Genomic DNA, 26,406 nt, shown 5'->3' with positions numbered 1-26,406 from the left:
GAGCCACAATGCTGATAGTTAGTTATGAGGAAAAACTGGCAAAACCTCGGCTTTTAATCCAGGAAAGGAGGTGCCTGAGCTTATAAAGATGAATAAGATTGTCAAGGGAATGGAAAAAGTAAATCTTGAATATTACTATAAGTCAAATATTAAGAGGAGGAACAAGAGGACATCGATTCAACCAGTACAAGGTAAATTTATGACTGTTGTCAGGAAATAGACTTCCAGATGTACGAATTCTGATTAAAGAACTATTGAGCTGATGTATTGTCATAACATACTGTACATAAATTACACTTCAAACTGTGATACATACTAAAGTATTATGTTTTTACATGAAGTTTTTTAAGTCCAGGTTTTGAAATTGAATTATAATTGGACCTGATTTTATAGATATTGCATATTTGCTCAATATCTTTATTCAAATATTGGTATATTTTTGTGATCTGATGCATTGTAACAGCAATAAGCAAATGGCAAAAAGTGCTAATGTCTATTAACTTTTGGCAAAATTCCATTAACTTTTGTAGTTTGTCCCCTTTATCGAAGGTAATAAATAATGCCTTTTACAAGAGATTATCAGTGTTTAACAGGATTCAAAGCAATAATCCATACATTCAGTAATGAACTAATTAAACGCGTGAAATGCTTTATTATATAGAATCTTGCATTTGTATAAACACGACTATAACCTTATAAAGAACCCTGCTCCCCTCGGCTCGACCAAGGAATGTAAGAATATAAATTAACATACGACGTTTTCACTTTTACTCCTGTGTGTGTGTGTGTGTGCCCCGTCTTCCAGTTCTGGCAAATCAGAACTCAAGAAGAGCAAGGAAAAAACTGTACATCATTCAAAAGTCTTTGTGAGAACCCTTCATCATATACATTGTAATTGCCAGTAAAAACAGATTAACCATCAAAGGGGGGGGGGGGGCGGAGTACATTCAGTTAATCAATCATTATCAGCCCGTCTCCAAGCAGCAATATCGACAGATCTGGATTTGCCATGCAGTTATTTAACAAGGTAATTGGGTTAGGAGGCACACACCGACCAACCAGTTGTTCCAGTGAGCAGAGGGAATGCACTTAGACTGATATAAGAGCACGTCCCTGCGTCATTCTGGCGTGTCCGTCTATTCTCAGTTCGCTGCGAGAAAAAAAATATCCCAATACTACCCGTTACTATCTAGGAGTCAACAGTAGCAATCGGCTGACGGTGAAGCAGTGACATGATTCCTTTCCGTGTGGTTTTGCTGCTGCTCGCAGTGTGTTCATATCAGTGCAGACATGTACATGGTAAGTAATGGGACTCCATTATCTTGGAGCTGAGCCGGTGGTTACTGTAAAGAAGCAGGTGGTAGTGCAAGACCCCGAGACGAAAGAAAGGAGTACAATCTTTAGAAATCTGGCATGAACTGAGTGGCTTTGAGCCACGATGGTGCTGTGAGCTGGTTTTTTAAAATTCTCCCCGCCCCCAGAAGCTGTAACGTTGAGTGATCTGTGACCCGTGGCGGACCGCAAATCTAAATGGGCTTTTATTGTTAGTCTTGAAGGCTGGCACATATTTCCTTGTGCCATTCCTTTGCTCTTGGCTAGCAGTCGGTTGATATCCTTAAAAAGCCACACAGCCGGGTAGGAAATGCTCTTGGGGAATTTCAGACCTATATATATGATTAAAATGGAGCACTTTATTAAAAGGGCAACAGTGAACCTAACGTCGTTGATCTTGTATAAAATGTCTACTATTGGTAATGGAAGGGGTCAGCACCCCGTGGCACACGCTGGAAACTGCCATTTATTTTTCAAAGGTGTTCAACTTCTAAAGTACACTTATCCAGCGGTTTTCAAATGTTAGTAGGTCCCACCAGTTCACGCTTTCCTGAAATTTTAAGCGAAACTTTAGAATTGCACATCCGGATTATTCAGGACAAGCCATTACATCCAAAACCTTGAGGTGTGCCTGCACCAGAACCTGGCGAATGTGATGCAAGTCTCTACAAGCGTTGCGTTATCTTGTGAATGGATTAGGTTCTTAACCAATCGCAGGTATAGACATGTATTCGTCTACACGCTGAAACTACAGCCTGCAACTGTCTGTAGTTCAGATCGGGACAGCTACAGGTAATTTGCTTATATACAAGGGGGGGAAAGTAGTCTGCCAAGTAGTATTGGATAAACTTGGCTTAACTTAGTTACCTTTTTTAAAAACTGCTTTTATAAAAGTGCAGCTAGGCTCAATCAAAATTTCCCTTGCAACGAATTAACTTCAAACTGCTAAGGATTTGAGACTTTAGCCTTTTTGGCTGTTTCGTTGATCAATTGGGACGAAACTTTGACCATGTTCCCTGAATTTGGATCTTATCTTTTATTTGACCTTGGCTCGAACTACGATAAACGTCACAAAGTGACTTTTTTTTTCCTCTTGGGCTTTGAACTTCTGGGACCGCACGATTTGTCGCTGGCTACACTTTGTTTTAAAGATGTGGGTCAAACACAGGGCATTGTCTTCCACTATCTGCAACCTGGAGCAAAACACTAGTGTGCCGTCAGTGCAATGCCCCAATTGTCTGGCGCTGCAAACGCCGCTTGCCCCTCTGCTGCTGTGAAGGTTACAGTGCTGTCCGAGATGTCCTGTTTCACTGTTATTTGATGCCCAGAACCACAAGACCCGCCTTTGAAAGTGATTGGGTCTTGAATCATGGAAACTGTCCAATCCAGTCAGCTTGTGTTGACGTGCTTCCTTCCTTTTGGCAAAACGGCTTGCTATTCAAGAACAACCTGTGTAAACTACTGGATTCGCGTTTTCCTATTGGAATGGGGGTTTTTTTTGCAATGTGAAACGAATCTTTCCGAGAGACGAGCTTGAAACTTGTATTTGTGGAGTTTTTAGAGTTGCCTGAAAATATTTCTGAACGTGTTCAATAATCTTGAAATGTAACTCGTTCTTCCTGCTATTTTTGGTGGAGCAGACCTGCTCGGGTAGAGCGTGTCCCCGCCCTTTTGTTGCGGAATATGACTGCTGACCTGAGTCGGAGTAGATAAATAAGAACACACACTTTCCTTGTTTTCCCCCTCAATTGAATGCTGGTTGCATGGGAGCTGCTTATTTGTCCTAAATGTCCAGCATTAAATGGTTGGTGGCAAGGAAAAGCTCCTGGTAGCCAGGATCTGGGCAAGTGCTCAGGGCGTAGGGCCAAGCAGTTTAAACTTTTGCAAAAGTTTACTTTTTGGCCGATGACATTGAAGGATCCTTCCATTCTGATGCTGCATCATCCATTCAAGGTCTACCATATCAAAGCACTGCTCTATTTACCAAAACTCTGGTAGTGGAGCCTGCCTCCGGTATGGAAATAACAAGACTGAAAAGTCAGTTGGGCTTGGGGCATAACTGGTGGGGTGAAGTCTATGTCCACAAAGAAGGAAAAACTGTAGCCTGAGCTCATGTTTTTGAGCGTCTTGTGCACCCATACCTCCTGGATGATGGCTATCTGACTGCCAGAAAGGATTTGCTTTGACTGCACTGCTGCTGCTCCAACAACTAATGCTGTAGTTGAGTTTATTAATACTTTATCTGTAACTATTCTCTAATGGAGCATGAGCACATGTCACAATTGGGCAACAAGTCTTGCATTAGGACTTGAACCCACAATCTTCTGATTTGTTATAGCTAAGCTATTGGGAATTGGCTGAGTCATCAAGATGTTTACAATACAAATGTGATCTGCGTTGGTAAAAATAAATACTGGCCCAGAGCTAAACTTTACTATCAAAGGCCAAGGCTATTCTGATGTGTTCTCAAAGTTGAAGTGTAAATTCATGTCCAACTTTTTTCCCCCCCGGAGGCTCAAAAGTATCATGTGAGGTGTCACAATTTCAGTGCCACAATGGACGCTGCATCCCCTCTGTATGGAAATGTGATGGAGATGTTGATTGTACTGATGGAAGTGATGAAAGTTCCTGTGGTAAGTAACTGAAAAAAATGTGGTTCACTTTTTTTACTAGTTTTAATGCTGCAACTTGGCCAACTTACTTTTGTTACTGACTGTTCTGCCTTGAACAGTTTGATACTAGTCCTATTCTCTCAAATGCTGTGTAATTATTAGCTGTTAACTGTCACATTGGCACCCTCAAGAGTAAACTGATAACCTTGCCAAATGTCCAGTAATGTTGACTTATATTTAATGTCCCATTAAACTCTTGCTGTAACACTGACTGTAAAGCATGTTAATACTTTAGTACAAAACATCATATTAATCATCACTCAAGACCACCTCTTTGCAAACCCTACTATTTATTGGCACAAAGCTGGTCATTAAGTTTTTAACCCAATGTACCAATGCCAGTACACTATTAGTATTAACTCTAAATATTTGGAGTGGACAATTGAGTCCATGTAGTAAAAACAAATCCTGCTCAGGATAAAATCGAAATACTTGCCTCTGCAAATCCACGAATGAGTCAGTTTAAAATGAGATTGACCCCTCTCATCAGTGAGAAAATAACCTGCTCTGTTGGGTGAGAATGAAAGACCAGTTAATTGACGGATGACTGTTTGCCAGGAAACAACTTCCTGTTCTTGCAAACTCTGTTCTTCCATAACTAGTGCCTTGGTCTTTTGACTCTACCTTGGTTGAACATTAGTGAGGCTACCATCTCAAGTACTCTTCCAGTACTGTACTAGTATCAACTTGGATTATATGCTCACTCCCTTGAGTAGGAGTGCAACCTAACTTCAGTGCTCCCACACTGCTGATTTTAAGTGTAAAATATTTATGTGCCCTAGAATGATTTCTCATGCATAAATCTTGCAGCTGCTTGTATGTAAAACTCTTCATGTACTTTGCTAGTAGTTACATATGTTTACATAGAATTTACAGCACAAACAGACCATTTGGCCCAACTGGTCAATGCCAATGTTTATGCTCATTGAGCCTCTTCCCACCCTATTTTATCTAACCCTACCAACATTCTTCTATTAAATAGCATAAACACCACCAAATAAGGAATAAAGATAATCCCACTAATTACATAAATTGGGTCAGGACTGAAGACAAATGGAGGCTTTTGAAGTAGATTTTAGAGGTAGTTGGAACTGAAATCAGTACAGCAAGCTGGGAAAAAATCAGTTGGAAGAGATTATATTGAGAGAAATAACAGACCCCAAGTAAAATAGTAATCTTGATGTAGCCTGGCAAGAGATAAACTTGGTTGAGGCCAGGGAGGTAAAATAGAGCCAAGATGTGAAGCAGGGAGAAGTTAAAACTTTTAGTCTTGTTCATAGTCACTATTTCAAATTTGAGACCAGGGTAATCTGCATGGCCAATCCCTGTCAATCCTTATTTTTGCTCTAATGGTACATTAACTTTCTTGCAACATTAAGATATATTTCCCCATGGACAGACATCTCTTCCTAGCCATCATAGACAGTCTCTCTCTAAATTGAGGAAGACTTGCTTCCACTCATTTTTTTTTAAAAAGTCCTTTGGTGGCTGAACAGTCCAATAAGAGAACCACAGCCCCTGTCACAGGTAGTTGTTGAGGGAAGGGGTGGGTGGGACTAGTTTGCAGCACACTCTTTCCACTGCCTGCACTTGATTTCTCTATGCTCTCGGCAATGAGACTCTAGGTGCTCAGTGCCCTCTTGGATGTGCTTCTTCCACTTAGGGCGGTCTTTGGCCATGGACTTCTAGATGTTGCATTTTCAGGGAGGCTTTGAGGGTGTCCTTGTAATGTTTCCTCCGCCCAGCTTTGGCTTTCTTTCCATGAAGGAGTTCCGAGTAGAGCACTTGCTTTGGGAGCCTGTCTGTCCTCCCAGGGGATTTGTAGGATCTTGCAGTGACATCGTTGATGCTATTTCTCCAGTGACTTGAGGTGCCTACTGTACATGGTCCATGTCTCTGAGCCATACAGGAGGGTGGGTATTACTACAGTCCTGTAGACCATGAGCTTGGTGGCAGATTTGAGGGCCTGGTTTTCAAACATATTTTTACATTTCTCAAGTATGGCTAGGCAATATCTTCAGTTATTTGTTCTGGCTATGACATGAGATGATTCCTGCCCAAGTGCTTCATTTTAGTGGTTGATTAATATATCCAAGGCTCTTGGATTGGGCCTTGGCTGTTTGCTCCATACCTCACCAATAGATGTATATTTGAAGATCAGCTGAGAATCTTTAGAAAATAATTTCTCATTTCAGCTCTTCACATTTGAGGTTAGTTTCCTTGCATTTTTGTATTTTTCTAGTAAAATAGGCTTATTCATGGAACCATCTCTTTAGTGACTGCAGATAGAATTGAGATCACAACTAGTTGCACATATTGAGGAGCATTAAATTTGGAGGATTGTAGGCATCCTGTTTTGAAATGATATTACTAATCTTTCTGCTAATGCCCAAGGTACTGAAGGCACCATGCATGCATATCTTTAAAATAAGGGGTTTTCCTTTAACCTATTAAGACATTACCTGACATCGGTGGAGGGGGGAGAAATGGGACAGTACTTGCAAGTACACATTGTAGACATGATGCAGATACATGTGTGAAATGGCCTTGCAAACAGCAGTGTGAATTGATACTGTTCACTACTGCAATTCTAAAAGGTGCTACATGTGATGGGAATCAGTGTGATTTATTGCACTTAAGTAATGCCATGAAACTTCTCCATTGTAGATCTGATCAACAGATGTGGTTTCCTCAGATGAAAACTAGCCTTGCTGTAGAAATTAAAATGAGCACATGCTATCCCCAAGGCCAAATCTCCATCTATCATTTGCAGTAAACATTATCCAAGTCTGTCTGCTTTTGCAAATGGGTTAATGTTGCTGAGCAACTAGTAATATCTTTGCCTGTTTCAAGCTCTGCTATTCACACCCAATAAGTAATTAGGCAATAACAATGGTCAGGGCCTTAAATCTTCACTTTGAACTCTGGGTATACCAAGGGAATGGAACAGAAGTCATTTTATTCCATACTACTGACTTGGTCCTTTTTGTCATTTTTGATGTGCATCTTGTTCAATTGTTGGAAGTATATTTCTATATGCCTCTTACAAATGGCAGAGAAAAAAAATCACCATAGCAGCCAACTTTTTTTTAAAAAAGGGACTGGTTTATAGTGGCTTCTAAACTAGAATCCTTGCAGCTTAAGGCCATTCAGCCCCTCTACTTGCTGGATCATTTTCAAGTGAGGCAAATGACTCCTCCCCCTTCCCTTGCTCCCAAAACTTGCCTAATTGACTTTTTTTAGTTTAAGAACTTCTTACACTTGATCAGTGAAAAGTGTTAATTTTATGCTAGTCTCGGACTGTGTATATAATATATAAGGAGCTCAGTTTACTTTCACTTGGATTTGACTAGCCTACTCATGATGATCATTCACAACCAGAAAGTTTTGCCTCTTTCCAGCAAGTTTTTTTTTCCCAAGTTAGGGGCCAGTGAATCACATTAAATTCAACTAATACGTCAGATAGTTGCAAAGTAGAAATTGAATGTTTGCCTTAACTAAGACCTAATTGACTTGAGGTCTGGAGGATTAAAAAGACCTAGTTTTAGTACAAGCTGCCACAGACTTGTGGATAAACTGGCAATGACTTTAGTATAATGAATTCTATATATTTTTAAGTGATGTAACTATTTGTACTGCACTTTTTTGACATGTCTGTCCATAAGAACATAAGAATTAGGAACAGGAGTAGGCCATCTAGCCCCTCGAGCCTGCTCCGCCATTCAACAAGATCATGGCTGATCTGGCCGTGGACTCAGCCCGCTCCCCATAACCCTTAATTCCCCACCCCTACCCATACTGCATGTTTTTTGACAGGCCCCACCCATCAAGCTCCACTACATTTTGAGATGTGATGAGCTCCACTCCCTTCCATCCACGTGCTGAGAAGCAGGACCTGAGGCTCTGACTCCCTTTGCCCCCAGTTTGGGGGAGGGAGGAGGGGAGAGAAAAGTAAGGAAGAAAAGAGATTGATCACCACCTTCCAACCCCCTACAAGGGACATCGTTTGAGTGCATGATATCCAGAAATCATGACTGTTACTATTCACTTCATACCCAGAAAACCTGTTAACAATCTGTATACAATGCCTGCCCCACCTAATGGAGGGGGAGGAGAAGAGAGAAGTGGAAGCATGCACTTGTGCTGGGGTAAGGCACTTTGGCTGACCTGCTCTGTCCTGTCACTTCAGGAAGTCAGTGGATAGAGTTTAAAATTTGCAGTCAGTCCTTGGGATGGCTGGTTCCAGTTACACATTCCTGTGAAACTTCAGAGTGTGCTGTGGTCCTTTTGAGGATAAAGGGTGGAGCATGGTGGCCATTTTTTTGCTGTACAAATGCATGTCCATTTTTAAAACTCCTGGATGGGTGTTTAAAGTACTTGATACTTATCAGATTCTATTTCTCTCCTAGCTAAGAAGACCTGTGGTAGCTCTGATTTTGTGTGCCGAGATGGACATTGTGTGCCTAATAGGTGGCAGTGTGATGGTGATGCTGACTGTGAAGATGGATCAGATGAAAGTCCAGAAATCTGTCGTAAGTATTTATTGCAAAAACTAAGACTTGACTTGTCCCATCTAAATGCTTGATACACCCTTGGATCATTTAGCAGTGTATTTACATTAGAGATCTTTCCAGTGCTGTGTAGCTTGCTTCATACTGACTCAGTTATTCTGTGGTCTGAGCCCAAAAAGACATTAGGGCTCTTGTGTATATTGGGGCATTTCAGCAAGTGGTGACCCTGATGCCAGCAGTGTAAACTCGCTCAACTATGGCATGTTGGATATGGTTCATTTTTCTCAGTATATCCTTGATATTCACAACTTGTGGCCCCTAGTGAGTGGTTGTAGATATTCTACATTGAGGTCCATCAGGCTGTGTAGTCTTCTACTTCTGCACAAGGCCATCTTTAGTGTGAACATTTCTCAATCTAGATCAGCTAGCAAAATGTAACTCTCTTTGTAATGGATGCCCCTATTTAAGAAGACAGAAAGCAGGAAATTATATAAACCAATTATCCTAATGTCTGCCATTGGGGAAAATGCTGCCGTCCATTCTTGAGGAAGCAGTAGCAGGACATTGAATCATACTTTTTTCCAAATCAAGCAGTCAAGTGTGGCTTTATGAAATGAAAACCAAGTTTGAGAAATTTGCTGGAGTTGATGTAATGAGCAGTGTGGATAAGACAGCCAGTAGATGTGTATTTGGATTTCCAGAAGGCATTTGATAAGGTGCCATGTAAAAGGTTATGGCACAAGAGCTCACTGGGTTGGGGGTAATTAGCATGGATAGAGGATTTGCTAACTAACAGAAAACATGAGTCTGGATAAATGAGTCATTTTCAGGTTGGCAAACTGTGACTAGTGGAGTACCACAGGGATCCATGCTGGGGCCTCAAACTATTTACAATCTATATTAATGACTTGGATGAAAGGACCAAGTGTGATATAGCCAAATTTGCTGATACAAAGATGGGTGGGAAAGCAAGTTGTGAGGAGGACACAAATTGCCAAGGGAGTGGGCAAAAATTTGGCAGATGAGTATAATGTGGGAAATTGAGGTTATCCACTTTGGTAGGAAAAATAAAACAAATTTAAATGGAGATTACAATGCTATGGTAGTGATCTGGGGGTCCTTGTACATGAAAGTTAGCATGCAGATACAGCAAGTAATTAGGAAGGCAAATTGAATATTGGCTTTTATTACAAGGGGGATGGAGTATAAGTAAGGCAGTCCTGCTACAATTGTACTAGGCATTGATGAGATTGCACCATACAGTTTTGGTCTCATTTTAAGGAGGTGTGTATATACTTTGGAGGCAGTTCAGAGAAGGTTCACAAGGTTGATTAGAGATGAAGGGGATGTCTTGTGAAGAAATGTTGTGCCTATACCCATTGGTGTTTTAGAAGAATGAGGTGTGATTTGATTGAAACTTAAGGTTCTGGGGGGCCTTGACCGGGTTGATGCAGGGGATGTTTCCCCTCATAGGGAAATCTTGAACTAGGAGCATAGTTTCAGAATTGGGGGTCACCCATTTTAAAACCGAACTGAGGAGGAATTTCTTCTCTGGGTTGTGACTCTTTGGGCTTCTCTACCCTTAAAGCTGTGGTGGTTGGGTCATTGAATATATTTAAGGTGTAGGTAGACAGATTTTTGAATGGGAATTTAGAGTGGGCTGGGAAATTGAGTTGAGGCCAAGATCAGATAAGCTATGATGAATGGCAGAGCAGGCTTGAGGGGTCAAATGGCCTACACCTGTTGTATTCTGCTGTCTAATGGTGTTTTCACGTACCATTGACTGTTAATCAAAAGCCTAACCTTGCATAACTGAATTAAATCGACATCTCCATAAACTGACCTTGACTGACTGGTTAATAGTATTGAATCCATCCATGGAGGAAATTGTGTATTGGTCCTGTCAATGATGGCACAAATGCTCTTCCGGACAAGTACTCAGTCTTGACTGATATTTTCCTTGATCTTTGCACATTACATTTCTAAATGAAATACATTCCCATGAGTTTTGATTTGAGACACTAATGTTGCTTAACAGAACAGCATGCTTAAGGCCTTTTCTGTACCTTTTCAGATATGAGAACCTGTCATGTCAATGAAGTCAGCTGTAGCCCTGGATCTGCTCAATGTATTCCTATACCTTGGAGATGTGATGGTGAAAGAGATTGTGATGATGGTGGTGATGAGGAGAATTGTGGTAGGTTGACTGTTCCACTACAAGACTTTAAATCACATTGTCTGTCTGAATTTACATTTCTTAATGTATTACACTTGTACTGAGTCCCATTGGCTGAACTGCCTCACTCTTGACTGTCCTGAGCCCATTATCCCATCAGTATTTTTCATACACTGACAATTATACTTGTATGCCAATTGCTGTGAAACCAAAGGTTACATTTGCCAGTAGAGTGCCTCAGGCATTTGGTACCTAATGCAAGGTATAAAATAATGACCTTGTCCAAATGCCAATTGTTAACTTCTGTACTCTTACTGTTTCCATTAAAACTTTGCCAGATAAAGCTTGGGAAGCTGGTTCAAAGCTTGATACTGGGGCCATTTGCAGCAGGGTTTTTAATGGTGACTGACCAATACTTATCTTCCCTTCACCTTAAATGCCTCTCTTCCTGCTATAGGACAGTTCCACTGCTTTGTTACACTTGCTTATCAACTGCAGAAAGGCACATGTGACATCTTTCCAAAGGTTAATTTGAGCTGACCCTCCCAACAAACCTATTGTCTTGACCTCCAGCAGGTGGACTGCACTGCACTATATTCCCAATACCACAATTGGCAAGATGAGTTTGGCTCATACCTACAGGGCTAATTGTGATCTCTAAACAATAACTTTCTATAGCAAGCACTAGATCAAGAAAAGACCACTTCACAAACTATTGCTTTTCTTTAAATCAGTTGGGCATTACATGACTTCTAGTGAACCTTGATACTGTGTTTTAGTCCTTCTCTTCTCAAACTAGCAATGTGGGACCAATACTTAACTATCAGTTAAGGATATAGGCTTTCATATAAACATTTTGCAGTCATATTGTATTGCAGAGCAGCTTTCAACAGCCTAAGTGAACCTTTTGAGTGAATTAAGGTTACAATAACTGGTGGCAAAAATAAACCATTGTCTTGAGTTTGGCATTTTAAGGCTTAACAGCTGCCTCTTAGATGTAAACTGTACTTCTTTTTTTCAGGTGACCTAACTTGCAGTCTACTAGAGTTTACTTGCTCCAGTGGCAGATGCATTTCAAAGACATTTGTCTGTAATGGTGAAGATGACTGTGGTGATGGAAGTGATGAGAGAGCCTGTGCTCCACCTACCTGTGGCCCACATGAATTTCAGTGCAATAGTTCTGAATGTATCCCACTGCAATGGATGTGTGACAGTGATATTGACTGCACTGATCATTCTGATGAGTCTCCAGAACGCTGTGGGCGCACCCTTCCTCCTCTCATAAAATGCTCTGCTGGTGAGATCCAGTGTAATTCAGGTGAATGCATCCACCGCAGATGGTACTGTGATGGAGATGCTGACTGCAAAGATGAAAGTGATGAAGCAAATTGCCGTAAGTCTAATTTTTGAGCTACTGGGTTTGAGTTGGCTCTTGACCATTAAAAAATTTGGCTAGTTCTGAGTGACAATTATAACAGAATTAAACTTGTGTACAATAGCATAGTAGTTACTATACTAGTTAGACATTTCACACTTCCCCACCATAACACACTGCTGCTAGCTTTTTGTTCAGTTAACTAAATTCAAATTCAGTGACCTTTGTCAAATGCAACTGCCCTTTGGATTACATGTCCATGCCCTTCAGAATCTTTGATATATCAGAGGTGGTTCCCCTGGCTGAAGGGTCTTGAACTAGGGGGCATAGTCTCTGGATAAAGGGTCAGTCATTTAGACTGATTTGGAGGAGTTCCTTCAAGATGTGAATCTTTGGAGTTCTCCCCAAAAGAGCTGTGGCTGTTGAATATTCAAGGCTGAGATTTTTGACCTTTGGGGAATCTACATATATGGGAGTTGGGCAGGAAAGTAGAGTTGAAGTCTAAGATCAGCAGTGATATTGAATGGCAGAGCAGGTCTGAAGGGCCATGTGGCCTACTCCTGCTCATAGCAGGTATGGGATACAAAAATTGTCATCCAGGCTGGCCTATGATTCCAGACCTACTAAACTGCCTTCTGACATGGCCTAGCAAGCCACTTGGTTGTGTCAAACCACTACAAAAGTCTAAGCACCCAGTAACGCCCATGGTACACCCAGAAAATGCTGAAGTCCTCTATGCTAAAGAGCTGAATTGGTGCTGCTTCAAGGCAGTGTTTGATTATGGGACTAAAACCCTAGTAAAATTGAAGTCAATGTGGGGGAGGGGGGTCCAAATGACCTCCACATTTCTTCCCCCCCCCCCCCAACAAACTCTCTGCAGGAGTTCCTCCAGGCAAAGACTGAGGCACAACCATCTTTAGCTGCTTCAATGACCCCTCCTCCATAATGTCAGAAGTGGGGGATGTTCACTAGTTTGTGTTCAGTTCCATTCACAATTACTCAATGAAGCAGTCCATGCCCACATAAAGCAAGACCTGGACAATGCTTGGTGTTGGCAGGTAACATTGCCTGAAACTTGTGGCACAATGACCTATCTCTCCAAGCCTAACCACCTCCCCTTGACAGCCAAAGGCATTGCTACCAACATTCTGGGGAGGTCACTATTCACCAGAAACTTAACTGGATCAGCTATGGCTGCAAGAGCAGATCAAAGACTGGGTATTCTGCAGCAAGTGACTCCCAAGCCTTTCCATCATCTACAAGTCAAAAATGATATACTCCAGTTGCCTGGATGTGTAGTGCATCTTGAACAACACTGCAGCTCAACAGCATCCAGGACCAAACAGCCTGCTTGATCAGCACCCAACCACCACCTTAAATGTGTAACATCTACCAAGGTGCATTGCAGCAACTCTCTCAAGGTTTATTCAATAGCATCTCAAGTTGACCTCCACTAGAAGGATGAGGGCAGCAGGCACATGGAAACACCACCTCATCCTGACTTGAAGTCTGTCATTGGTGATTTTAAAATCCTGGAACTCTGCACTGGAAATATCTTCCACACACGCAGTGGCTCACCAGCAGCTTGTGTGCAGTTGGGGATGGGCAATAAATGCTGGCCTTGTCAGTGATGCCCACCCACATCCTGTGAATTTTTTTCATAAGATTTTTCTGCAACATCAGCTAACTTGGATTTCCAAAAGCACTGCTACAGAGCCCCCAAACTAACCATGAACATATGAGCTAGTAAAATCCATAATTGTCTTGCACAGATCAGGCTCTTTGATCCCAAATAACATTGATCTCTATTGATGCTTTATTCACTCTGATTTCAGCTCCTCTAACCTGTAGGCCAGATAACTTCAGATGTGGTGATGGTAGCTGCATTCATGGAAGCAGACAATGTAATGGATTTAGAGACTGTCTTGATGGTACTGATGAACGTAACTGTAGGAATGGTAAATATTTTAAGTTACTTGACTATTGCATAGTTACTTTACTATTGCATAAGATTTAACATATTGGTGGTCTGCAGTTTCAGAGTGTACAGGGCCAACTAACTTCAAGTGTCGTAGTGGAGAATGCATAGATATGACTCAAATATGTAATCAGCAGCAGGATTGCAGGGACTGGAGTGATGAGCCTCTCAAGGAATGTGGTAAGAACTCCAGATTATAATTGGGTTGGATCTAACCTCTGTACTAGTGTAAACTAGCTGTCATTAACAAGTCTTCTAATATTGAGTTATCACTTTAGTGATCCAAGCTTTCTTTCCATAGCTACCTATAATTGCAAGATCCAGTTACTATAAACCATAAACAAATTTCCTTTTTGGCATGATCGCTTGAACTAAAGCTTGTGATGACCTAATATTTACTTTCACTATCACAAACTATCCATAACTGTCTGATTTTGTGCACAACCCTTGCTGTAGCTTTGGTATTAAGGTCATGAGATCAATGGTATATTGAACATCTAAAACAAAGGTAAGAGTTATGACATGTATTGCATGTTAAACTGGGAGCAAAAACTCACTGGACTAACCTGAGACCACAATGGTCTCTTGGCTGTGGTCCACTAGAATCAGGTGGCTTCATTTTGACTGTCTCCAGGTGTATTCCTGTTTGAATATTAACCAAACTCATGTCTAAATGCCAACTCTAGTCATTTGTATGTTCATGTCAAATCACTGCAGTAGCTGCTACTTTAATCTTTCCAAACCCTAAGATCTGTGGAATACTGCTATCTTGCAGCATGTGCACAGATTTCTGGTTGTTTGCTATGGAGCACCATGTACTCACAGCAAGCTTGCTAGTTTACCAGTGGCCTATAACTACCTTCAAGGGATCAGCTCCTCATGACAGCAACCAAACACTCAGGTTTACTATTGGTGTGAATGAATCATCATGGTGGAAATTTCATTACATAACTTCTAACCAACTCATCCCAACTTCTCTCCTGAACATTTATATACTTTGTGGGTATTCTGAAGTGTTTAGTAATTAATTACTTTCTTGTCCAGGTTTGAATGAATGCTTAGTGAACAATGGAGGTTGTTCTCACATCTGCAGAGATCTAGTCATTGGTTATGAATGTGATTGCCCTGCTGGCTTCAAGTTGGTTGACAGAAAAACATGTGGAGGTAAGTTGGCAATGTTCTTTAGGTCACTTTCTAGAATCAAGATTTATTAACTTTTTTTTTTTTCCCCTCTGCAGATGTTGATGAATGCCAAAATCCAGGGATATGCAGTCAAATTTGTATCAACCTAAAAGGAGGCTATAAATGTGAATGTTCTAAAGGTTATCAAATGGATCCAGCTAATGGAGTTTGCAAGGCAGTTGGTAAGAAATGTGGTGCCTGCCAGCACCCAATGTCTGCAGTCTTGTCAAAGTAGCTTCACCTAACTTTAGGCATGTGTTCACTAGCTTCAAATATTAACCACCTCCTGTCTCAAACTAATTTACTTTAAATTCCTTGGCTTTGTATAGAACTGGCCAAGCTGTTTATAGCACTAGACTATTCTTTGTACCAAGGGCACCAATACATACTTGAGCAATACTCTCAATTGACACTTGAATTTAATATACAACACCATCAGTTCATAGAATAATCTGATCATCTTTAGACAACTGGCTTCTGTGCTACCTTTCTCCAGGCTGGACAACTTGTCCCACCTTCTTTATAAAATACATAACTGCCCATTCAAGCATTATTGGACTTAACAGAATGGGGGTTATGCTTAGTGGCAACTTGCAAATTTTTCAAACATTTCATTCAGTGCAGTAAATGTGAAGCTTGTACATATCCATGTCTTTTCCCTTGTGCACTATTGCAGTGGAACTTATTCCAGGTGGTGGCAGTGATTGCAGAGATGTGAAATGTAACTCTGGCAAATTTGAGCTCTTGGCAAAGAGGATTACTTATTGAATGCAAACTTTTTTTAAAACAGGTAAAGAGCCCTATTTAATGTTCACTAATCGTCGTGACATCAGGAAAATAGGACTAGAGCACAAAGAGTATACTCAAGTAGTTGAGCAGCTAAGAAATGCTGTAGCACTGGATGCTGATATTGCAGACCAAATCATCTTCTGGGCTGACTTGGGACAACGGGCAATTTTCAGGTAATTAATTGTGACCTAACCTCTATACACTGTCCATAATTATACTTTATACTTTGTCCATGTTAATCCCCCCCAAAACTGATTTGGCATGCAAAACTCTTTCCTCCTGAGGCTGAGATGTTTTCCAGTACTTTTTTTTGTGGGAGAGGAGAGGCATTTTGTGCATTTGAATACTACACATTTAGGTCTGACTTGGGTCCCAAATTTGAACTTGCCATTTATGTGGGCCTGATGTCTTGTAATTATCAATTGACTTCTACCTAAAATGTTCAGCTGTTTAAGGAATTGTGGTACAGTAGCATTCTTGATGGGAGCAGAAATAGGCCATACAGCCCCTTAAGCCTGCTCCATTATTCAGTGCAATCAACATAATTCCACTTTCTCACCCAACTGCCTTTTTGAAAAGGGAGGGTGAACAGCCAGTTGTCATGGTGCATATAGGTAAATGGGATGAGGTCCTACAAGCTGTATTTAGGGAGCTAGGAGTGAAATTTAAAAAGTAGGACCTCAAAGGTAGTAATCTCAAGATTGCTAGCAGTGCCACATGCTAGTCAGAGTAGGGATTGCAGGATAGCTTGGATGAATACATGGCTTGAGTGGTGCAGAAGGAAGGGATTCAAATTCCAGGGAGATGGGACCAGTACAAATCAGATGGTCTGCAGCTGGGCAGAACCTATGTCCTAGGGGAGTGTTTGCTAGTGCTGTTTGGGAGGGGTTAAACTAATATGGCAGGGGGATGGGAACCTATGTAGAGACAGGGAAGTAAAATAGGGACAGAAGCAAAAGATAAAGAAAAGTGGAGGGCAGAGAAATCAAAGGGCCACATTGCAGCAAAATTCTAAAGGCAAAGTGTGTTAAAGACAAGCCTGAAAGCTCTGCCTCAATGTGAGGAGTATTTATAATAAGGTGGATGAATTAACTGCACAGGCAGCAATTAATGGCATAATTGGCATCATGAAGACATGACTCCAGGGTGACCAAGGCTGGGAACTCCACATCCAGATATTCAACATTCAGGAAGGATAGACAGAGGAAAAGGAGGTGGGATGGTGTTGAAGAGGAAATTAATGTAATAGTAAGGAAGGACCATTAGCCTGGATGATGTGGAATCTATGGGTGGAGCAACAGAATACTAAAGGGCAGAAAATGCTAGTGGGAGTTGTGTACAGACCACAACTGTAGTAGTGGGTTGGGGACAGCATCAAACAAGAAATTAGGGATGTGTGCAATAAAGGTACAGCTGTTATCATGGGTGACTTTAATCTACATATTTACTGGACTAACCAAACTGGTAGCAATACAATGGAGGATTTCCTAGAGTGTATTAGGGATGGCTTTCTCGACCAATATGTTGAGGAACCAATTAGAGGGCTGGCCATTGTAGACTGGGTGATTTGTAATGAGGACTAATTAGCAATCATGTGCTGGGGCCTTGGGAAAGAGTGACCATAATGGTAGAATTCCTTAAGATGGAGAGACAGTTAATTCAGACTAGGGTCCTGAACTTGAGGAAAGGTAACTTCAATGGTATGAGGCATGAATTGGCTAGAATAGACTGGCAAATGATACTTAAAGGGTTGACTGGATAGGTAATGGCAAACATTTAAAGATCACATGGATGAACTTCAACAATTGTACATCCCTGTCTGTAGTAAAAATAAAATGGAAGGTGGCTCAACTGTGGCTAACGAGGAAATTAAGGATAGTGATAAATCCAAGGACCAGGCATATAAATTGGCCAGGAAAAGCAGCAAATCTGAGGACTAGGAGAAATTTGGAATTCAGCAGAGGACAAGGTTTAATTAGGAGGGGGTAAACAGTATGACGAAGCCTGCTGGGAACAAAAGCTTCTATAGATATGTGAAGACAAACTTTGGTCCCTTGCAGTCAGATTCAGGTGAATTTATAATGGAACAAAGAAATGGCAGACCAGTTGAACAAATACTTTGGTTCTGTTGTCATGAAGACACAACCTTCCAGAAGTACTGGGGACCGAGGGTCGAGAGAAGGAGGAACTGGAGGATATCCTTAGGTGGGAAATTGAAGGCTGATAAATCCCTGGGGCCTGATATGCATCCCAGAGTATTTGAGGAAGTGGCCCTAGAAATAGTGGCTGCATTGGTGATGATTTTCCAACAGTCTGTTGACTGTCTACCCTCCAATCCAATGTAATACCACTTTTTTTAGAGTGAACTGGTAATAGACCAGTTAGCCTGATATCAGTAGTGTGGAAAATGTTGGCATCAATTATTAAAGATGAAATAACAATGCATTTGGAAAGCAGTGACGGGATCAGTCCAAGTCAACATTGATTTATGAAAGGGAAATCATGCTTGACATCTTCTGGAATTTTTGAGGATGTAACTAGTAGAGTGGACAAGGAGAACCAGTGGATGTGGTGTATTTGGACTTTCAAAGGCTTTTGACAAGGTCCCACAAGATTGGTGTGCAAAATTAAAGTGCATGGTATTGGGGGTTAATGTACTGACATGGATAGAGAACTAGTTGGTAGACAGGAAGCAGTTGGGATAAACTGGTCCTTTTCAGAATGGCAGGCAGTGACTAGTGGGGTGCCACAAGGCCCAGTGCTGGGACCCCAGCTATTTACAATATACATTAATTTAGATGAAGGAATTGTGTAATATATCCAAGTTTGCAGATGGCACTAAACTGGGTGACTGAGCTGTGAGGACACTAAAAGGCTGCAGGGTGACTTGGACAAGTTAGGTGATTGGGCAAATGCATGGCAGATGCAGTATAATGTGGATAAATGTGAGGGTTATCCACTTTGGGGGCAAAAACACAAAGGCAGAATATTATCTGAATGGTGACTGATTAGGAAAAGGAGTGCAACAAGACCTGGGTGTCATGGTACATCAGTCATTGAAAGTTGGCATGCAGGTGGTGAAGGCAAATGGTATGATGGCCTTCATAGCTAGGGGTTTTCAGTATAGGAGCAGGAAGATCTTACTGCAGTTGGTGAGGCCTCACCTGGAATATTGTGTTCAGTTTTGGTCTCCTAATCTGAGGAAGGACATTCTCTTTTGAGGGAGTGCAGTAAAGGTTCATCAGACTGATTCCTGGGATGGCTGGACTGACCAGAGGAGAGACTGGATCAACTGGGCCTTAACTGGCATTTAGAAGGATGGGGGATCTCATAGAAACCTATAAAATTCTGACAAGACTGGACAAGTTAGATGCAGGAAGAATGTTCCTGATGTTGGAAGTCCAGAACCAGGGGTCAGTCTGGATAAGGGGTAAACTATTTAGGACTGAGTTTAAAAACTACTTCACTCAGTAGTTAACCTGTGGTATTCCCTACTAGAGTTGATGCCAGTTTGTTGGATATATTCACGGAGTTTGATATAGCCCTTGTGGCTAAAGGGGTATGGAGAGAAGGCAGGAAAGGGGTACTGAGGTGAATGATCAGCCAAGATCTTATTGAATAGTGGTGCAGGCTCAAAGGGCCTACTCCTGCACCTATTTTCTGTTTCTTTGTGCCCAAATATCTATCTTGCATATACTCTTAAATGACCATCCACAGCCCTCCAGCAGAGAATTCAAAACACTCAAATTTCTTAATGGCCCAACCCTTAGTCTATGATTCTAGTTCTTGACACTCCAGCCAGGGGAAACAGTCTCTTGGCATACAAGTCCTATTGTATACTAATTAGCCTTGGAGGCCTAACAGTTGAATTTAGATAGCTCCTGGTTAACTTTAGATCTAGTTTTCTATTGAATGGAACTGCATTTTATGCAGGTGATCGGAAGGAATTACAATGTTCTAACAGCTAAAATCACTTTTTTTTTTTTTCCCCTCAGCACTTTTGTGGACCAACACCGTTCAGCTGGTCATTCCAGAACTGTTAATAATGTGCAAATCCCTGTGGGAATTGCTGTGGACTGGATTTACAAGAATATCTACTGGACTGATCTGGGTTTTAAAACTCTCTCTGTGGCTACCTTTGATGGAACCAAAAAGATGACCCTCTTTGACACTGATCTAAAGGAACCAGCTTCTGTAGCTGTTGATCCACTAGCTGGGTACTTTAAATATGCACTTGCAATAGGATGCACTAAAATGTAATGAAACTAGTATTTCACTGTCTTGCAATGGTAGAATATTCCACTATGCAAGCTCTTGTGGGTTTTTGCACCTAGAATTAGAAGAGGAGTTATGTGACCTAATTAAAAATAATGGCATTCCAAAAGTTGTTTTTGACTACTTGCACACTGAGGCTTTCCCCAAACTCTTCCCTGCAGGTTTGTTTACTGGTCAGATTGGGGTGAACCAGCAAAGATAGAAAAAGCAGGAATGAATGGTGTCGATCGCCAACTCTTAGTTACCAGAGATATTCAGTGGCCAAATGGAATTGCACTTGGTAAGTAAACAAAAAGCTTTCTTGGTTTTCTGAAAGCCAGGCCTGGACTAATACCTGTCTTTGTCCACAGATCTTGTGAAAAGCCGCCTCTATTGGGTTGACTCAAAACTGCACACGTTGTCCAGTGTGAATCTAAGTGGACAAGATAGAAGAAGGGTGCTTCTGTCACCAGACTTCCTTGCTCATCCTTTTGCTGTTGCTGTATTTGAAGTAAGGATTTTTGATTTATCTTGCCATACATAAACACTTGGCATTCTAGTCTCCATAAACCAATTCTAAGGTGGGCAGCCTCTTTTAAGGGCACTAAAATTAAATCTGATCTCTGCTGTGCAAGATGCTCTAGTGCTGCCTTGGAACAATGTTGCAGATTGCATTTCATTTGACTATGAAGTGAGCATGTAAAATGAGTCAACACTGCTTGCTTAGGCCCTAGTGTGTTCATGAATTTAAGTGACACGGGCACATTTTATAGCTTCACTGATTAGCCAATCAAGATGCATCATGGCTGTCTTATGATGCAGTAACTCTTGTTTTAGGACCGTGTATTCTGGACTGATGGAGAGAATGAAGCTATCTATGGAGCCAACAAATTCACAGGAGTAGATGTGGTCCGTTTAGCCTCTAACCTTAATGAACCTCAAGATATCATAGTTTATCATGAACTAGTACAGCCATCAGGTATGAACTTTCAAATCCAGCCAGTGAGATTCTTTTCTATCTTGCAAACAAAGTAAATAGGCCCTACTGTTAAGTGCAACTGCTCCACCATATAAATTTCAGTTTATATTAAAAACTTGATTTTTAAGAGTTCGATCCAAATGGTATTCTAGTACTTCCTGAATTATGTACAACCCTCCCTCTTTCTTCCCCACCCCCTAAAAAGTTATTTTTGCTGCAGGCTACTCCATATCAGTGGTCACTTGACTAGTATTCAGCAAAGTGCTGTTACAAAGTTAATGCTACTTAACACCATGTGAATTGCAGTAGTGGTGATGCAAGCAACCACTTTTCTACTTTGATGTTGCTTTAACATATTCTATATTGTATGGAACAAGGAATATGTCTATGTACATGGGGAACTGCCATCTGAGCTATTGCCAAGCTTTCTAATGTTTGCTTAAATTAGAATTTGGGCTGCTTTGAGATTGGCACAAGTAAACTAGCAGTCTGTCTTTCATCTTGACTGCTGGATATGAATTTCCCATGAGACAAATTCTTTGCTTTGGATCCTTGAGTTACAAGTCCTGGTCTCATAACTTTGTTGCAGGTAAAAACTGGTGTAATGAGAAGCTGAAGAATGGAGACTGTGAATACATGTGTCTACCTGCTCCTCAAATTAACAGTCATTCACCAAAGTACACCTGCATATGTCCATCTGGAATGGAGCTGGCACAAGATGGTCAACAATGTAGAATGGGTATGCATTAATTTTGTGAGCTATTAAATTGTAACTCCAGTAGTCATCAGTAACTGAACACAAGCAATCTTGGCTTTTCTCATTTCCACTAATCTTGTAAATCTCATCACTAGATTCATTACAGGGGTGGTAAGGACCTTACTGCCATAAAACCACCTGAAATGATTCCCTTTACTTAGTACCTGAGCAGAGAATTTTGTATAAATGTTCACTTGCCTGTAGCCTCAAGCTGTGACCAGTGCCTACAATGTGTTCAATTAGCTGGCTACTTCAAACTTGAACCTTGTACTGCATTGTACAAATGTTCCAGTGCTGGACCTATACTATAGAAAGCTTTAAGTTTTTGTTTTTTCCCCAAAAAAACTTGCATTTATATAATGCCATTCATGACCACTGGCCATCACTAATGCTTTACAGCCAATGAATTACTTTTAAATAATCTAGGAACCCTCAATAATGTAGAAGCTAGTGGCTGTGGTGCCCTCACACTGAATAACTTGGCATGAGGCATTTACAAAGCTAATTGGATAAGGCACTGAATCCCAGCTTTGGAAGATTGAAAAGTAGTGGTGGAAACTTTCTTTTGCACTCTTGCTATGGCCCTAGCTATGTTTGTATCTTGTATGAACTCATCTGTTGCCTTTCCAAGCTAAAGCCCTATATTGCTATAATGTGACATGCCCTCTTGTTTTTGAATTTTTTATCTTAAAGGAACTGGAACTAGACATATTCTGCCTTCTACATCTCATGCATTTTCTGCTTCCCATGTAATTATGTCAACTGTCTTGCCTGGCTCTAGAGGTAACTTCATTTTTGTGGTTCACTTGCATGCAGCATAAATATAATGACTTTTTGTATTGGCACTTGAAATTTGGCATATAAATACAGAAATCACTGGTCCCATAGTCTGTGAAAGTCTTGTGGTCAATAGTGAGGCTATATTTTCTTTAAATCAACTACTGGAGTGCTTGTCCAAGACACTTCAGGGAGGAGAGATAGCAAACTCTAAGACATGTCTTGCTTCCCTGTCACTTGAGCTTTACTACTGCTTCCTTTGGTAAAGGTACTGTGTAGCTAAGCAAATATACCAGTTCAAATTCCTCAAGTTGAATTTTGGTAAAGGTGGTATTAGCCTCAGTACCCTTGAGCTGGGAGAAGAGAAAATATAGTAAGGATCCTATTTTAGAGCATTATTCAACATCTCCAGCTAGAAATTGCACATGGATATCTGGATGTGACTTCATCCTCTTCTGTTCCATTGATGAAGCTCACCAATGCTCGTGTAGAATAAGTAACTGCAGTAGTGGCTCTATACCACAGCAGGAGCTTTCACTAGGAAGAAAAGCACAAACTTCCCAAACTTGAGATTATAGCATGAATGAACCCTGCAGCATTGTCAGCCAGTTAAACTAACTAAACCTCCCAGAAAGTTATGGTACACCTGGATTAATTTACTAAATTGATTCTCTTTATCACAAGATGACTGATCCACTGATGCCAGTGGTTCCATCCTGCAAAAAGAGTTGAATGGGTAAACTAAGTACCTGTAGCTGAAATGGGAGGTAGTAATCCTTAATTGGGTGGGGAATTTTTTGGTTTGAGTCTCATCTGCGAGATAGCCTAGGCCACAACTGTTATCCAGTCTCTTTCCTGTCAGACTCGTGCATCATCTAAAATGAACATGTTCACCTATTGCAGGTGTAAATTCAAGTATTCCACTTCAAGTGAGCCAGTTTGGCAAAGGATCAACAGCTGTTTGGATTATACTTCCTATTTGTAAGTAGGATTATCCTTATTTGTAAGTAAGACATTCAAAATTTAAACTTGATATCCTACAAAATGGCATTTGAAGATTAGGCCAAAACATTCTACTGAATAGCCTGCTGCCTTTCACTTTTTCTCCAATATTTAACTGAGCTGCAAGAGAAACCACATTCACTTCCTTCCCACAGTCCCTCATTGTAGCCATTTCTTGATTGGGCTTTGGGTTCTGTGGATAATTGTCACACTTGCCCCTCTTAAAGTGTATCCCACAGACATCCCACCCCTTCAGCAGTAATGACTCAGACTTTTTGACATGACATTATTCACACACTTAAGTGGCACCTTGTTTCTTGGTGCTGGTGTAACCTGGTAGGGGTGGTGGACCAGTTTGGGAAAAACTTTGTTGGCACATTCTTGCTCTGGCCTGCCTCTAACTTCTGCTTCTAATTTCAGTGCTTTTGGCAATAGCCTGTGTGGCTGGTTACATTGCACGACGCAACTGGCAAAACAAGAATACAAAAAGTATGAATTTTGATAATCCTGTCTATTTGAAAACAACTGAGGACGACTTGAACATTGATCTCAACAGACAAAGTCAATCAGTTGGTCATACCTACCCTGCAGTAAGTAATGTAACAAGGGGAATTGTACTCCATCTCAGTAAAAAGCCCCTGTCCAAGCATCTCTAAAACCACTAAAGTTTGCATTTGGAAAGAAAAGTTGATGGAATATGAAATTGGGCTATTCAGATCCAGTAACTGAGGTGGATTTTCTAATGGATTATTCCACACTGACAAACTAAGCTCCCTTGCCAGTTTAGTTTAATCACCTGCTTCCATAGCATCACCAGTAATCCATGTAATTGCATTTTACAATAAGAACCTAAAGAAATAGGAGCAGACCATTTGGCCCCTTGAGCCTGCTCTGCCATTCAATAAGATCATGGCTGATCTGAATAACTATTCTCTGCTACCTTTCCATAATGGCTAACGGGCCAAGTTTTTCATCTGTACTTGGTGTATTTTATACTATTATATCAAATTCTGACCTGTGATTTAACTTGCTCATTTGGCCCCATCTAGATTGGAACAATGAATAAAGTTGGAAGTCAATTCCTTTTCCAGCAAACTAATTGAATTGTTGGAATTGGAGACTCTTCAAATAAATCTTTGTCTGCCAAATATAGCAAACAGAGTAATGTTGGACAAGGGTTGCAAATGTATATTAGATGACCAGAGAGCTTGCTGACTTCACTATTTGTAATCCATATGCACTGCTTTCTCAAGGTAGAACACTGGCCTCTATTCTAGTTTGATGTGTAGGATAAATTGTTGAGCCTGCCTCTTTCAAGCCTACAGAGCACTGTACTTTCTTTAAAATTGCAATTTTAAAATTTCAGATCTCGATTGTCAACACAGAAGATGATTCAGCTTGATCTTTATTTTGGATGGATTCTTTTAACTTCAACCTACAGTTTGATATCTAGCTCAGTGGCACCACACTGCCTCTAGATGCAGTGGCTTGTGTGCAAAGTATTTTCTAATACACATTTATTTGAAGGAGTAAAAATCACTGTTTTGGTACAATTCCTCAATCTTTCAGTATTGAGAAACTTTGCAAGCACTTTCATGTGAAGCCATTGTAGGGAGAATGCAGACTATAAAGATACTGTTACTTGTATAAACTTGTAAATAAGTCTTGGCATTTTGAATACTCTGTAAATAACTAATGTATACAACAACATTTTTGCAATGATTAGGTTAAAGGGATACCAAACTGCCAAGGATTTGTAAATTTTTTATGTGCCAAATACAAATTTCTGTAACTGAGGTTTACAAAAATATTGCCATGCTTGGGAAAAGCAATGCTGTAAATGTTTGATTATGAAATAAATTTCATAAATGCACACCATGCATTGTGTTGAATGCTTCAAGCTGATGCCATTACATTCTCACTTCTGACCAGTTCCTTTCTACCCATTGCTCCTGTAACAATCTGGTTTCAATTTCAAAATAGGCAGTGCCAGTATTGCAGTTGTCTGTGTGCTGAACCAACAAACCAGTTTTTGCCCACTTAGTGATTGTTTCTGCACATAATTTGGACTCTTGTGGAAGGTGCAGCTTTGTTCTATTCCCATTATTGGCCCAACACTGCTTATTCCTGTAATGTGGGTTTGGCAGATTCTATTGCATAGTGCAGCACAAACTGGCCATTTTGACCAACTGGTCCATGCCAGTATTGTCCCACCTGCCATCTTTCATCTAGCCCATCAACATATCCTTCTATGCTCTTGTCTCAATTGAATCAATGCTATTTGCCTCAACTAGAGTTCCACTCATTCCTTCAGAATTCCTATTGGATTTATTAGTGGCTATCCTGTATTTATGGCCCCTCGTTCTGGTCTTTCCACAAGTGGAAACATACCCTTCTACCCTACCAGTTCACCCCTTGGTTGTTCAAGCCCCAGCCTGTTTAATCTTTCCTGATGGGTATAACCTGGTATCCTAGTAAATCTTCCAGTGCCTCCAAGACCAGAATTGTTAACCGTACCCTTGGGCTAGACTGCTTTTGTTACAAATCACATTCGGCACCTTTTGCAGCAGCAAAAGTGGTGCATAGTGCATAGACAAGAGATAGGATAATGGTATACAGTTT

The 26,406-nt window shown here is 40.8% G+C and overlaps 1 protein-coding gene across 2 annotated transcripts; it reads left to right on the top strand.

Annotated features, from left to right (window-relative positions):
- On the top strand, positions 1-25,657 carry vldlr (very low density lipoprotein receptor). 2 transcript variants are annotated; one of them, XM_070881309.1, is made up of 19 exons: positions 1-191; positions 3,846-3,965; positions 8,414-8,536; positions 10,590-10,712; positions 11,713-12,084; positions 13,902-14,024; positions 14,102-14,224; positions 15,089-15,208; positions 15,283-15,408; positions 16,017-16,188; positions 20,011-20,232; positions 20,452-20,570; positions 20,641-20,780; positions 21,107-21,248; positions 21,838-21,987; positions 22,699-22,788; positions 23,686-23,763; positions 24,205-24,374; positions 25,151-25,657. In XM_070881309.1, exons 1-19 carry the CDS (start codon positions 89-91, stop codon positions 25,184-25,186), a joined length of 2,652 nt encoding a protein of 883 aa, XP_070737410.1. In that variant the 5' UTR covers positions 1-88; the 3' UTR covers positions 25,187-25,657. The 2 variants fall into 2 exon arrangements, with proteins under 2 accessions (XP_070737410.1, XP_070737419.1); XM_070881318.1 differs by lacking the exon at positions 1-191 and adding an exon at positions 1,084-1,299.
- Positions 25,658-26,406: the final 749 nt, after the last annotated feature.

Source organism: Pristiophorus japonicus, chromosome 1 (assembly GCF_044704955.1).
Source record: "Pristiophorus japonicus isolate sPriJap1 chromosome 1, sPriJap1.hap1, whole genome shotgun sequence".
NCBI classification, from domain to species: domain Eukaryota; kingdom Metazoa; phylum Chordata; class Chondrichthyes; family Pristiophoridae; genus Pristiophorus; species Pristiophorus japonicus.
Note: the sequence above shows the minus strand (reverse complement) of the source record. Positions and strands in the feature narration are given on the sequence as shown.

Excerpts from the sequence above, each read along its gene's own strand:
- vldlr (XM_070881309.1), top strand. The coding sequence starts at position 89 with ATGAATAAGATTGTCAAGGGAATGGAAAAAGTAAATCTTGAATATTAC. Across the intron at positions 20,571-20,640 it reads GCCAAATGGAATTGCACTTG|ATCTTGTGAAAAGCCGCCTC; the intron begins GTAAGTAAACAA and ends CTTTGTCCACAG. Across the intron at positions 24,375-25,150 it reads TTGGTCATACCTACCCTGCA|ATCTCGATTGTCAACACAGA; the intron begins GTAAGTAATGTA and ends TTAAAATTTCAG.